The 15,353-nt window shown below is 35.2% G+C and overlaps 1 protein-coding gene across 5 annotated transcripts in view; it reads right to left on the minus strand.

Annotated features, from left to right (window-relative positions):
- Nucleotides 1-11,396, minus strand: part of LOC145678543 (SAC3 domain-containing protein 1) — a 49,275-nt gene extending 37,879 nt beyond the window's left edge. The window contains exons 1-3 of one of the 5 annotated variants that reach the window (XM_081748820.1): nucleotides 11,259-11,396; nucleotides 4,396-4,604; nucleotides 1,640-1,831 (exon numbers count right to left, since the gene is read on the minus strand). In XM_081748820.1, coding sequence (XP_081604946.1) covers nucleotides 1,640-1,831; nucleotides 4,396-4,466 — 263 coding nt within the window. In that variant the 5' untranslated portion in view covers nucleotides 4,467-4,604; nucleotides 11,259-11,396. Of the gene's footprint in view, nucleotides 1-1,639; nucleotides 1,832-4,395; nucleotides 4,605-8,796; nucleotides 10,027-10,082; nucleotides 10,876-11,178 lie in introns of those variants that run through there. The other 4 variants (XM_081748822.1, XM_081748821.1, XM_081748824.1 and 1 more) reach the window with 4 other exon arrangements.
- Between the last annotated feature and the right edge of the window lie 3,957 nt (nucleotides 11,397-15,353).

Genomic DNA, 15,353 nt, shown 5'->3' on the forward strand with positions numbered 1-15,353 from the left:
ACTGTTGCAGCACTATGAGGACGTGCATTCTCATATAGAATGATGACCTCCTCCAAAGACTTGCGGAATGTTCTCGCACAGAGCAGCTCGTAAATGATCCAGTAGGCATAATACACAGCACCATTCACGGGTTGTCCTTTCACTGTAAAATCAACACGAATCACACCCTAAGCTGTACCCGAAGGCGGTGTGCAAACTGTTCCTGTGGACGGGGTTGACTTGAATTTTTGGAATAGAAAGATAGAGAGGGGGAGGGACGAGTTTGTGTGTTCCAATACCATACTCTACCGCTTTCGTTCTGAGGTGTAATGAAACACTCATGATTTGTCACCGATAACAATGCGGTAGAGGCTGGTTCTCCATGTACAATGATATGAGCTGTCTAGGGACCCATGTTGATGACATTATGATACCAAGCACTTCACGAATGATGTATGTACTGCCGTTTGAAATGCCCATTGCATCCACCCCATTGCGCTATTGTTGAATTGTTGCCCGCCGGTCTGGTCGAATCACTTCATTCACAGTGTCAACGTTCACTTGTGTGTGGGATGTACACGGCCTTTTGGAACGGACTTTACCGAATACATTTACCCGCCCTAGTTTGAACTTTTCACATCAATTAGACAGATTTGTGAATGTCATGAATTTCTGAGACACAAATCACGATATATTTCAGGTGGTTTCTGTCCTTTTGATAATAGAATCCTGCTCACATACCGCAGCTCTAGCGCATTGGATATCTCAAACCGAGGGGACATTTTGAAACAACTGCCGTTCAGCAGGCGCGAGGTGCACACACACGAGAACTGACATAATAGATATAACTGAAAATTCATCCACCAGTTTTTTGTGAATACATTTGTATTGATATAAAATATTTACTTACTAACTTTTTGGGGGCCGCGGTGGCTCAGTGGTAGAGCATTCACTTCTGGTGCATGGGATCTTTGGTTCGATTCCAGCTCGCGCCAAGTGAACTTTGTGGTGGACAAACACCGTGTGTGTGGGTTTTCTCGGGGTTCTCTCGTTTCGTCCCACTTTTTTTCATTCCACCATTTCATTCATTTCTCATCATCATTGTCTCCTTTAGCCTAACCGGTATAACCATGGGACGTAAAATTTAAAGATTTCATTTCATTTTTTAAATTACTTTTTGGTTTTCCCTCGTAATAAGTAATTATTATTGTATGTCTTAATTCATAAATTCACAGCAAGTGAAAAGTATAAAATATTCTACGCGAATATCGAATTTAATCAATGAGAGTGAACTATAACATATCCAAGAATAAAATATTGATAAACTAAAATACTTATATGCATTAAAATAGTAATTATCTTCAAACAGCCAATACCTTATCCATCAAATTTAACAAAAACATCCTAATGTTTGTGATTTTACTTGCCTACGGAGCTTTTTTCTGAAAATAAGTATATAACATGTAGTTTCAGCTCCATCATATAATTTAACGTGTTACATACGGGTAGTTAATTTATGAACTGTAAACTCCTATATCCTCGGTCTAAAGTGCTGGTGCTGAAAAAGAAAATTTCCATCTAATCTGAAGAACAATTCCAATTATATTTCACACTCTTGTAAAATAAGCACATTAAGAAATACCGTACTTGTAATATTTACCTCGTAAGTAGATAGGAGATTGTTTTCTTCAGAATAGGAACAGGTCGCAAATCTGATTTCTGAGGCATCTTCTGTCCAGCTGCCGATCTTGAGAAGGATTTCACAGTTCGTTCTGGATCTGCTTCCGGACGCTTTTTATTCAAAGTTCCTTCCTTTATTTCAAATGGATGAAGAAGGCCCTCTTTTTCCCGCCTAAAAATAAAAAAAATACGTATTTGATTGTACTACATAGTAACTGTTTCGCATACGACGAAACTTTCAGAATTATTTTGACTAAAAACTACCAATAACAATTGATTTATTCAAGTGATTGATCTATCCATATGGTTATAATTAGACATTGGACGAAAAATATCACACAGCATAGATTAGTTAGGAGGAATGGAGTTTAGCGTTCCTTTCAGCACTAAGTCTATAAGATACAATGGACCTACAGCTTAACGTGGAGAGTTCCTACTGAGAACTCAATCCAGATCTCCCACGCCACATACACTGTAGTCACTGCATCTGAAAACGTGCATAGGCTATCCCGTATACATAATGGGTATATATATAACGAAAATGTTGTCCTGGAACCATACAATCATTTACAAGACACCACAAGAAAAAAATGTAAATAAATATAGATCCTGCAACGCGTTTTGTGGGAACAAAAAGACGCCAACAAGATGAGAAAATTTAACTCGGAGTTCAATTTTGTACTCTTGTTGTATTAACCATAGAGCTGAGTTGGCTTGTTACAGTTTGACACTTTTCTGGTTATGATAATTTCAAAGTTGTCAATGGTGGCGCAAAGGCTTTTCCCAAAAGTACAAGGCATTGTGAATTAAACAGGGGTCGACATAGTTCACTAAGCAATTAATTTTGGTGGAAGCATTTGAATCTAATTTCCGGTTGTCATGTAGGGTTTATATCTCCTCCAATTTCTTCCTTCTACAACTTAATTCCTTATCATTCGTTTTCTATTGGTCTGCTTTAGCCTACAGTGTAACCATGAGACATTACACGTGGCAGTCTAATTTAGTCAGCATTTATGCTTTAAGAGTGACATAATGTATCTTTCGGTCTTTGCTACTTACCACAACCAACTTGCTGCAAGATCGTCATTTCGATGCTTTGAATTCCATCTTAGGAGAGACAACTATATGGAAATATTTATAATTTGAACAAGAGGAACGTCATTTGTGTCATCTTTTTCGTTCAGTTACTTGTGGGTTGCAGTCTTCAATACGCACTTTATATCACTTCATCACTTCTATATCTTTCATTACATCGTTTTCTTTTATACCGTAACACTACTTATTTTTTTATTTATTTATTTTTAATTTTACTGCAGGCTATGCCACCTCCAGTGCTTTCTATCTAGGTATCTATTTAGAACTTGACCTGACAGACATACTTTCGTCATACATCCGGGTACTACTTTAAACATGGCTACTTACTATTATTGACCTCTCCTTTTTCCTACGCTCTCATTACAAGATGACATTCTTGAAAGATTAGAAAGATTAGTTTTCTCTTAAGTCTGTGAGATATTCCTTCAGCAATTACAGTCTCTACACAAAGAAATTAATAACTACAAAAATCTTGTTTAAAATAAATAATTACTTGACCAACTATACATACGAAGTAATATGCTCCCTTTCTGTTTATTCACCATGAGAACCGATAAAAGAACTACGGGCTTCCGCGTCTTCCAATTGATCTTTATTATATAAACATCATTTAATGACACAGTAGTATTATCAAATATTGACATTAAAAGTCCAACACTCACCTAACTCATACGAATGAAAATAATTTGCACACACTTTCAGCAATCAATTCTTGCTATCGTGAGTCCTTATATATATATACACATTAATCTGTCAAAATAGCCATTAACCATGTGGCAGTTTTTAATGTTTCATGAAGAGATACGACAGTTACATATAAGCCATCCAAGACTAAGTAGTGTGGAATGATTTAACGTTTTTGTGTACAGATGAACAATCTGTCGACTTTTATTTACTTCAAGTTTAGATACTGGAAATAAGAAGACAACTCAGGTAATAAAGCAAGCGAACCTACGAAAAATTATTTTTCTACTCACAATTAGCTACTATTCCTACAAGGAAGATGATTTGTCGAAAATGTAGTTCTTCGAGCAACATAGATTTCTTTTTTTTTTTTTTTTTTTTTTTTTAATAAACGTACCGAGGAGAATTTATTGTTAAAACTATTTGCGAATTGGTTTTCACTCATGTGTTTTAAGTGAGTATTGGACTTGTATTATTATTAATAATTATATTGAATTGAAATAGCTTGACTGCTGAGTATGAGATTTAGTAAGTGCTGTCGCACTACAACCTTTGCCTAAAAAGTAATATGCGGAAACATACATACATAATATAAAAATTTCTTTTCACTAAGAAGTCGATGACAATTAATTGTTCAAGACAAGAAAATATCGGAAGTGTTAATAATGAGAAACGTATTTGGTTTAAAAGTAAAATGCATGCATGACACAACCAGTTTTAATTCGTTGAAATTCTTCCCCAGTTCTTTATCGATCGCTGAAATTAATTTCTTTTCAGTGTTGTATACACCTGAAAAACATTTATTACAATAATACAGATAATTACTTCAGTGATTACATATTAACAAGCCATTGATTACATCGGTTTATTTATTCGTGGGGGAGAAACTGCATAAACTCACTGTCCATTATTGCAAAGTAAAGGCTGTACTGGCCCCAAAGAGAAACTAAAGCTTACATTTCCATTTCCTTCTTAGGGCACATGGTCATGCACGTCCCTTTCACAAATTCTTCCAAGTGTTCTGACATTTTCCCTCAGTTTATCCTTACTATTGGCTTCTAGAGTTTTCCCAATCCTATTAGTTTTCTTCTTTTTCTGCATCATTTTTGGGTTCCTTTTCTTTTGTAATGTGTATACGTATGGTTCATTTTCTTTGCGGCGTATGTCTGAAATAAAATAACCAATATTAGTTCGTACATTATTCTTTGTACTTCTGTTACGACACTAGATGTGTAATGTTCGTTAATAAGTAAATTAAACAAAAGATGTAAATTAACTGAAATAATTACGCACCACTTCAGGTTATTTTCATATTTTATTTTCATATTTCATATTTTTTTTATAGATTTGCTGCTATAGCAGCAGCAAAAATTATCAGGTTGTCACTTACACATCCTATGTTAACTTGAGACCACAATTTGACTGACAATCCGTCAGAGCCTAAAGTAATAAAATTAATTCTCGAATGACTTTCATACCAAAACACAAATTATTGAATTCCTCATAGTAGTCAAAGACTAACACGTAAGTTAATCTACTTGAGTCCTATGAACTTTTTAAATACAAATAAACTATTAAGAGCTACAACAGCTTCTGTTACGCTACAAATAACTAGTAGGTATGTGGATAAAATGTTCAAGTTTTCATATTGCTTGTACGTACTATATATTGCTGTATAATAAAATGGAATGCGTATTGTATGCGCTACAGTTATTTTCATTGAAATATTTCGACATCAAATTCCGCTGATCCAATCACCTGCGCAACTAAACCAGAAGAAAATCTTGCGCATGCTACCTATTTTCTTCTCGAAACTAAGTTTTATCCTGTGAACTTATATTATTACATTATTAATAGGTTTCTCCTTTGTTAAACTTATGTTTGTAGAATGTATGAGATAATATAATAAATAATAATAAATATTTATCAAACTGAAAGTAGTATAACCACTATTTTCAATACTGAAAATTCCATTTCGTTCAAAGTTAGATGTCCATTTTATTATTCATAGATAACTCGAATCAAAAAGAGTCTAATGACAGCTACAATAACACATGACGAAATCTAAACTGTAAAGCAGGTGACAGTAAAAATTTTAGAAATAACGACAAAAAATAATTAACATTTACGTTTTGGCCACAACAGTGAAAACGATAATAACTGGTGAATTTAGTTTCACAGTGTGAAACTACAGTAGATTTCCAAACCATGTAAATTCAATATTCAACCTTGAAGTGGTTCATCTGTAACTACTGGTAGCAAGAGAGGAATGAGATCAAAGATAGAATCTGTTCCTCCGAGGCTGAACTCATATCATAAAGCCATTGCTCGTTATCTCTTACTACAGGGCAGGGTTGGCAAAAACCATGTTTTTTATTGAAAAAACCAAAAAACCAGTTTTATTTAAACCCGGTTTTTTGGGTTTAAACCCGGTTTTTTTGGTTTAAAGCCGGATTTTTTTTGTTTAAACTAGGTTAATTTTTTGGTTTAAATAATTTGCTCTATGTATTTATATCACATATGGACAGAAATAAGTTTGTTTCGCCTTGGTGTTAATATACAAAAACCAGGTTATGTTGGAAGGAGTCACATAACGCTTAAAGCGGAATCCAACCGCTTGTCGGCTTACGTACATCCGAGGGAAATTGTCCTTCATTTGGACTCGAAACCGGGACTAATTGGCCACAACTGCGATACATCTGCCGACTCACTCACGCAGGACTCCTGATAAAAATACGTTGTATTGATCTTTACATACTTGTTAATATAATTGTCAAGAGTCATTTCAGAAAGACAAAAAGATAAATAGTTGAACAAGTGAAACCATTATACAGATTTACACATGAACAATTTCAAAATACTGCAGAGTACAGGAGAACTATTTTAGTCCAAGTTAGTTCACTACGACTTTTATTAAGCCAAGTTAAAGAAATACGACGACTTAATTTGCGTATCCCTACGAAAAGTGAATGAAGATACGAATTATTTGAGTCCACTTTGACCAATTTATACATAAATACTACCAAAGATACTTCTGATTTCAATAAATGCCTCTCGTGCGGTTTGTATGACCCCCCCCCCCCCACAAGTACGACATTTCGATGTATTTTATCAATAGTAAACATTATTAGAACGAAACAATATTTAGAATTTTTCTTTGATTGCAACTACATAACAATAATAATAATAATAATAAACTATAAAAAAATCACACAAGAAACATTCACAAACTTATACAAAAAACGAAAGTTGCTTTAATAGTGTAATCCCTTTGAGTAATGAATGGGGAATTTAGGTCTGAATATAATACGAATAATATACGAGAGTGAAACGTGATAACCCACAAATGTGTGTCCATGAAGATTTTACGAACACTTACACTTTTACGAACATTTTTCGCTTTTTGGTTTAAACCAGTTGGTTTTTTTGAAAAAACCAGCTGGTTTAAACCAGCCAACCCTGCTACAGGGTGGCCCAAAAGTAGGTATACAGTCCTGCGTTGTTCAAGTACGTCATTTTACTTTATTTAAATAATAAATTTATTTGCTTCAGTCTGTTCCGAGTTTAACGTATAAGTAAAAGTATATTAGAAATAAATAATAAAGAAACTAAGTCAATATCTGTATAATAATTAGTAAATGACATAAAATGCCATAAACCAGTCAATATGGGACTGTGTACCTACTTTTGGGCCACGCTGTATGTTTGTTCTATGAAGATTAATACTGAACTTCGAGTTCTAATTGACCTCTATCACTCCTTGTTGCAACAGAGGATAAAATCAACGGTAAACCATGAAGTATTCTTTTCGACAGAATCCATGTCAAAAAACTGCTTATAGCTATCTATTTCCATTTTATCCATTATGCAATCAGTGTTGTAACTGAAAAATCGTAGCTTTCACCACTTCCGGTATGAAAAGATTGTCGATCCATTGCTTGATTAAGGTGTTCCCAATAATTTTTGACAACCATGTATCTTGGATAATTTGTTTCCAAGATATTTACAGTGTTACCTAGTTTCGTCATACCACCTTCTATTACGATGCTGGGTAGGTCTATACTTGTCACTTGTGGTATACAGTAAACAAAAATTGCTTTTGTCTACCTTGTACTGTTTGTTTCATAAGAGATTTATATTTATTTATCTATCTATCTATCTACTTACTTAATAACTTACTCGCCCGTAAGTAGTGAAAGATGGACAATTTCTAAAATTTACAGAATACATTTGTAATAATATTCAGTGTTCGAAGTGAAAAAAAAAGCAGAGGTGGTACGTTTTGTTACTCGACATACCGGCTATCTAAATGTTGAAATGCAGTGAGGGTATTTTGCCTAAAAGATTGCATTTCTATTTACATATTGACTGAAAACCATTGGAGGGCTTTTCTGTTGTAACAGGGGAGGAGATATGTTCCCCCGTCAACAACTTTCTGAAAAAAAAAATTAAATAAAATAAAAATATATCCCCTTATCTTGTATTATAGAGAATTATACAAGCAAATGCTCAAAAACCGAATGAGAATATTAACAATTCTTGAGGCAAAACTCCTGGTCCCCCCACTCGACTATGGGGTTTTTCAAACCCCCGGAAGGTTCTCCCCCCTCCAGCAGACAACCCATAAATCCGCCTAAACACGACATTTATATGCATTAAGGCAAGAAGACACATACACACGTACATAACAAAGAAACAATTCAATATGGCACATCAAAATATAAACTAGATGAACTTCTTTGAAGACATCTCGTTTTAGAAACAAAAGATAGGAAAAAGATTTTTAAAAATATGTTGATGCCATCAACTTAGAAATTATTTCTACATAAGAAATAAAATCTTTTTAATGTAAAGCTATTGGTCAATTACTGTGTATAAAAATGAATTTACTAGAGGTATCTAGCATCTACTTTCCAGTAACGGTATGTTTTAATCATTGAAAAATTAGAGACAGTTTGCCTTCATCACTGATCAACCATAGGCGGTATGGCATACCATCGTATACAGTCTCACTTCGACTACTGATAATATTGTAACAGACCTGTATGCGAATAATCGAAGTATGTTGTGCTGTTACGTCCGACTCGAATTTGTACGTAGAAAAACAGAAATCGAAATGTAACATGTTGCACATATTCTCCTTTGTGTAGTCATTGAGCACAATGTATAAGGTCAAAGAAGGTGACTCAGGGTATACGACGGTGAAGAAGCGGAATCATTGAAATGTTTGTGAAGTTCTTACACATTTCTGAAGTTGTTACAAATCGTCAGCACCAAAGAGTGGTAAGATGTGGAGAATAGCAAAAGGTAACTTGAAAGCAGTGGTTTTCCAAAATCCTCGTTTACACGAATACTCACCATCACTGACGTACCTGCTCCATACGGAGACTTAGGATTAGATTTGTTCCTCCAGTTTCAACCGAACAAAAAGGCAGTTAAAACATTAAAAATTGTTAGGTTAGGTTAGTTAACGTTACCCGGTAAAACTTTAGTTAGCCTAGAACAATGACTGGAACTGGTTCTCATAGAAGCTTCAATAATTATTTTAATTCAGTAATACGCGGTTCTCAAAAAAAAATTAATAGATTATCTTCATTATTCTTATATAATTCAGTGAAAGTCAATAAGGAAATATCACATTCAACGCACCGATTCGAAATCCTACACGACTACCATGCTGCTGAATCATCGAAACCTTCGCGTCTTGCAAATAAATGCCCACTTCTACATATCTTTTCTCGTATTAAACTTAACTTCACTACCAAACCTACACACCTAACATCACATATAAACTCCAAATCATCATTTTTTATTTCATTTCTCCTGTAAAGTTTATTAATTTTTATAAAAAAACACAGTGGCAACTCTAAACTCAACCCATTACCGACGCACCCCCTCGCTACCACTCGCGTCCCCCTGCTGTCCTCGCGCTCTGACTCAGTCAGATAACATTCGTGCATTTTAGTGGCCACCTAGATAAGGTTGGTTGGTGTTTTTGCACAAGACCTCTTAAAGTGAATCTGCAACGGAGAATAAAAGTGCACATTTCAAAATTGGGTAATAGTATACATGAGAACACCCTGTCTTCCGTGCGCGAGGATACTCCATATTATATATTTATACGTTACCAAATTAAATCACTGCGTTGTCTTCATTATATGTGCTTAACATTCTATTTTTACTTTCTAGAATAAATTTTGTTGATTTCGATTCGAAAAATGTTAAATATTTTTAAATTTATATCATGATGCAGACCAAAATCCTTGTTGCATATAATGTAATGCGCTATAGCATATAAAGTACAAGGGCAAATAGGTACGTTCTTTTTTATTTTCGTATCAGTGGATAAGTAAATGAAAGTGGGTTTGTTACCCCCTTTCTAAGTTCGTAGATACTCAATGAATAATCCCTAAAAGTATGAATAATCCCTAAAAGATTATTTATATCAATGACCTCCCATACAACGTCGCTTCACCCTTCGTTAATAGTTATTTATTTGCTGATGATCTGAATATTTGTGTTAACTCACGACAAAAAGACTCAGTTCAGTCTATATTAAGCATCACCTCAGATATTATTAAAGACTGGTGTACTTCCAACTTGCTTTGTATTAACTCTGATAAGATCACAGACTTGGTGCTTACCTACAATAACAAAAATTCGAATGCAGAACTTAAAAAATATTCCGCTTCTTTTTTGGGTTTTTTAATTGATAATCATTTGAACTGGGACGACCATATCCTTAAAGTGGAATCTAGAGCTAGTAAAGGGGTTTATCTAATTAGTAGATTAAGACTGTGCGTAAGTTTAAAGGTACTTAAAACTGTTTATTATGCACAAATTCACAGTCATTTAAGTTACGGAACGATACTTTGGGGTCATCAGTCCTCCATTAAAAGCCTATTGAAAATACAAAAGATATGTGTAAGATTAATGCTCGGTCTCCCTAGTCGTGCACATTGTAGGTCAAGCTTCGTTAAATTAGGAATTATGACAGTACCTGCAATTTTCATATACCAATGTTTGCTTTACATCAAGGAAAACAATCATATTTACAGTGAGTTAGGGTACTCTCATACGTATCAAACTAGAAACAGAAACCGTTTAGGATTATTTAGATGTGAATATAGTAAGACGCAGAAGACCTTTTACTACATGTCAGTTAAATTTTATAATTTTCTTCCTATATTTCTAAGAGAACTTCCATTTCTGGCTTTTAAAAAAGAAGTACAGAAATTACTTATAAATAATTGTATATATAGTGTTGAAGAATTTTTTGAACTCAAAATTGATAGTTAAAATATTTGCGTCTGTTATCCAGTAATCTTTGTTTATATCATGGTATATTATGTTATGTTATATATGTAACCCTAAAAATTTCAACTTCTATTTCTGATGATTGTAATACATCTGATGTTCTCAGATGTTTCTGCAATAAAATTTATTATTATTATTATTATTATTATTATTATTATTATTATGAGCGTCCAGCTTGTTCTGGAACTCAGACGGTCTTACGTATACTATATCCCAAAATTGATTACTGAAGATACAAAAAGTCAATGCTGAGAGAAAGTAGTTTGTATTTCATGAATTTATGTATGAATCTGTATAATTCATCTCCGCGGAAACATCTGACACGGTTGTACACAAAGGCAAAAATCTACGTAAGACAAAATAAATAAATAAATAAATAAATAAAAGCAGAGGGGCTGTTCTAGAGTAGCTTCATAGGAGTACATTTCCTGTTAATCGAAGAAAAGAATTCCATGAATTTGTCCCTCTCCTAAAATAAAATAGTACGACTACTTAGGCCGTACTTTTCCCTTCTGACGTGACACAGTTCAACTGTAATTATTTCGAATATTGGTGAACCTGTTCTCCATTTTTACATGCAAAAATACACTTGCACTAAGTAACAACTGGCCTTTTCAAAAAAAGAACAGAGTTCCAATCTCCTTCAAATATTTTGTAATTTAGTAAACTACGGCCGCAACTACGGAATCAAGTCGACCATGTTACTAAAACTGTCTTGTGCAAGAATTGATTACGAATATTAATTAATGCTCAGTAAACTGCGAAAGGTTGGTACGGACCAACCTAATTATCTGATTTGAATAAAGTAATGCAATAATCAAATTGTCTTGTGTATACTTTACAAGAAGAATTTTTGTAAGCAACTCAAAAAGTGAAAGTCACAATTAGGATAAGAAATATCAAAGTCGGGATAAGGTCAAAATCGGGAGAGAAGTTCAGACAGTGAAAGAGGGATGAAGGCTCAGACGGACAGGGCAAAAGTTAGGGAATAGTGAGAAGTGTGACATGAAGAGAAAGTGTAGGGGAAAAGTAGGGGATGTATGTATGTGTAAATGTAAAAAAAGAGTGTACATGTACAGGAAGTCCCACTCCAGTCTGATCCTCACAGAGCACCCAACACACGATGCACTCGCCATAACGGAAAATTTTCCGGTATGTTATTGTTTTAGCGAAGATATACTTCTTGTTCTTTGGTATCTTCTTGCCTCAGTGAAGATCGCTCTTCCGGCAATTATAATAGGTATTTTCAAAAGAAAAGGTGGATAACACGAGAAATCTTTAGAGATGGTTATAAGATGCGAAATAGTGCAATGTTGTAAATATAAAATTATAAGCTTGAAAACAGGTAGAGATATTGCAAAAATTAATGAATCCAGATTAGAAGAGCCAGATCCAAGAAATTTATGAAGTATGGAGAGAAAAAGGAGGGGAAGTTGCTAGTAGAGAGTGCAGGAGAGAATGAGATGAGTGATAGTGCCAGCATCCTGACCACAATTACAGAGAGGAATAGTGTGTTTTCGAAGTAGAAATAAGCTTGAGGAATACAAAGGATATGAAGTTTGTTACGGAGGAGAAAATGGAGATAAGAAGGGGAAGTCGTGTTGGATTAAAAAAGATGGGAGCGGAGGTGACAAGGATGGTGCTAATATCAACGCACCATTATACACGAAACGTTATAAGTAGTCCAACGATAAAAATGAAGTGTAGTAAGATCGATCGGAGCGGAAAAAATCGGTCGGAAATATTAAAAGATTGATGTAAGTGTCGTGTAGAGCTTCATATCGTATGGCGTTATCAGCGATGCAGTTCCCGAGGTTACCATGACTCATCAACAAAATTAGGCAAGTCGTAAAGTTGAGGGAAGTACAACGATAAATAAAGAGGCGGATTTCGGAGAGAATCCAGAGTTTCAAAGTTCAGGGAAAAGACTGTAAGGATTGAGGTAATTTGTAATGTGCCATTACAGTCAAGGTAATATAAAATTTTTGGGTGAGCAATACTTTCCAAACATACCGTGCATTGAAAATTTTAACACATAATTTTCGGTCTATGTATTAAATTCATTTGTTCTTTACTCAAACCAAACTTAATGTGGTAGCTTCGAAATAATCTAGGAAGAATTATATTTCGGGGAATAATTTCTTTATTTATATATTATGTAGCGCCCCAGAGGGCCCTAATCCCTGGCAGGCTACGGCTAAGTCTGACGCTCAGTGCCGGGGCACCGAGTTAATAGATGTGTAAAAGGGGTCGCCACCTGTGAACTGCTTGGAACACAGGAAAGAAGTAAGCAAAACACCAAAGACAGGGTAAACCTGCATCTAGACGATCTAATAGAAACATAACACAACTATACAACGGTAAACGAATCCAACCTATGCGAGACTGCCACCTGTACACTCTACGAGTGCACAGAGAACAGCCCTTTCCTTGTGCCGTGATTTCTTTACCTGAGAATAAAACAAGGAAAACTCAACTATTAAAAATACACCTGTAAGGTTTGGTTTTTCAAGTATAAAATTATGATTAAACGGGTGGTAATATTTATTTGACTGAGTAAATATTCACATGTGAGATTAATCAATACTTATAATATACGTGTAAATGGAATGACTAGGTTTTCTGACATTGAGATTGAAATCGAACCACATAAAGTTTCTGTAACTCTTAAACCTACACAGTCATGAGACTAATTAGACTTATACTGAATAAAAAAAAACATTGAAAGATAATAAAGATAAAAAAACATATTACATGGATAATAAATATTCACAGGATACATACTACAAGCAAAATATTATGTTAATAAGTTCACCATGGATTTAGTACTTATTTAGTACAAAATAGCTCGAGCAATTTAACTTTAGTAACCACGACTAGTCGGGTGGACATACAATTGCGTGAGGCGTAAGTATAAACAAACATCATACACCACTAAGTTATTACTAAAAGGCTAATAAACCCTTTTCAAGAGAAACATCATGTTATATTGGGATTGTTTATAGCAGACGCTGCCAAGACGAACAATCGATCCTGACGGAGTAGGATTATTTAAGGTGGACAAGTTAGATAGACATAGCTGTAAAACATTGTAACAAGTCACGCCGATTGACATTGTAACATACCACAATAATATAGACATTGGGGCATAACTAATAAAACATAAACCATGTAGTCAATTTGCAGTGGAACACTACTGCTGCTAAGACACCTTTAAGCAGAGATTAAGAAGAAAGAACTAGAACGAGAACAGTATGGCTCCTACAGAGAGTTACATCAGTTGTAACACAACCATGACAACCAAAGAGGATAACACTCTTGACCAACTTGTGCTACGTGGCCAAGCAAACTTTAAACGGTGGAGACGTGCTCGTGGCTTAACCATAATGATCTTGAAGGATAGTTATAAGCTATGCACTTCATCTTATTCATAAATTGCTTCTGAAGTAACTAAGACTTCTGATAAATACAACTGATTACCTGCAAACCAACATTTTAATAGTGCACTGGCAAATCCACAAGAGGGTGCGATATGTACACATTACGTCGATAAATCACTGAAAGTGAAGAAAAATTCTGTGCAAAGCAGAATTATTAGCCGGCTGCGAAGGCGGGCTCTTATCACATGGGGTACTTACCCTTATGGCAGACATTGGATAAATATGACATACTATGCTTTTCTCAAATACACTTTCTACACAAGTGAGAAACATTTCCAAAAGAACACTGATTACACAAGACACACGAATTACTGCGTCACTCACACACGTAACATTGAAGCTTGGATAAATTGCCGGGTCACTATCGCCGGGTTGATCCTCTGGATTACTCAGCACTGGAGTCTGACTGTGGGAAGACATCCTCATTTCAAATGACCTTTCACCGGGCAGAGAGGAGATGGTGGGGCATCCACTTCCTGGATGACAATGGGCAGTCCCGATGATACGGTGATGGTACACCGATTTAAGATTATAAACCTGAGTGAACTATATGAATAGCACGAACGTTGGGTTATCACCACAACCTTAAGACTGGTTGCTTTACCAAGATACTGAAGAAGCGCTTGAGCAAAACACGCACAAGTAAACTTCATGACTTGGAACTCCACACCTCCAAAGTACAAGATTCTACTCCATTTACAGGACTTATTGTTGCATGCTCACCTTTGTACATAGCAAACGAAAATAATTGCTCAGATTGACTATAAGGTTATAAGAGCTTGGACTGCTGTGCAATAAATTCAAGATTATCATAAAGATGCGATAGTCACTTAAACATACGGACTGATCACTTGGTTTGTTGCGTTGGCTGCTTCCTGGAATACACTCACAGAAGGCTAGTTTGCCCTTGATGGGTTGACAATACGATCTTGGAACTTCCATGGTAGGTAACTGAACCGATGCAAAGTGATAATGCAGATGGAAAAGATGATCAAGCATTGCGTTGCTTCATTGCCGACGTGGATGGGTTGGGGGCCCCGCTACCAAGAGCTTAACTGTGCATAATAATATTTAGTTTAAGCCACAAACTAAATATGTGCGCTAATACTGGCATAGTGACAAAGCCACTCCCTAAAACTGCACACTATATATGTAAAT

This window comes from Thermobia domestica, chromosome 2, assembly GCF_964235325.1.
Source record: "Thermobia domestica chromosome 2, izTheDome1.hap1.1, whole genome shotgun sequence".
In the NCBI taxonomy this organism is placed as follows: Eukaryota; Metazoa; Arthropoda; class Insecta; order Zygentoma; family Lepismatidae; genus Thermobia; species Thermobia domestica.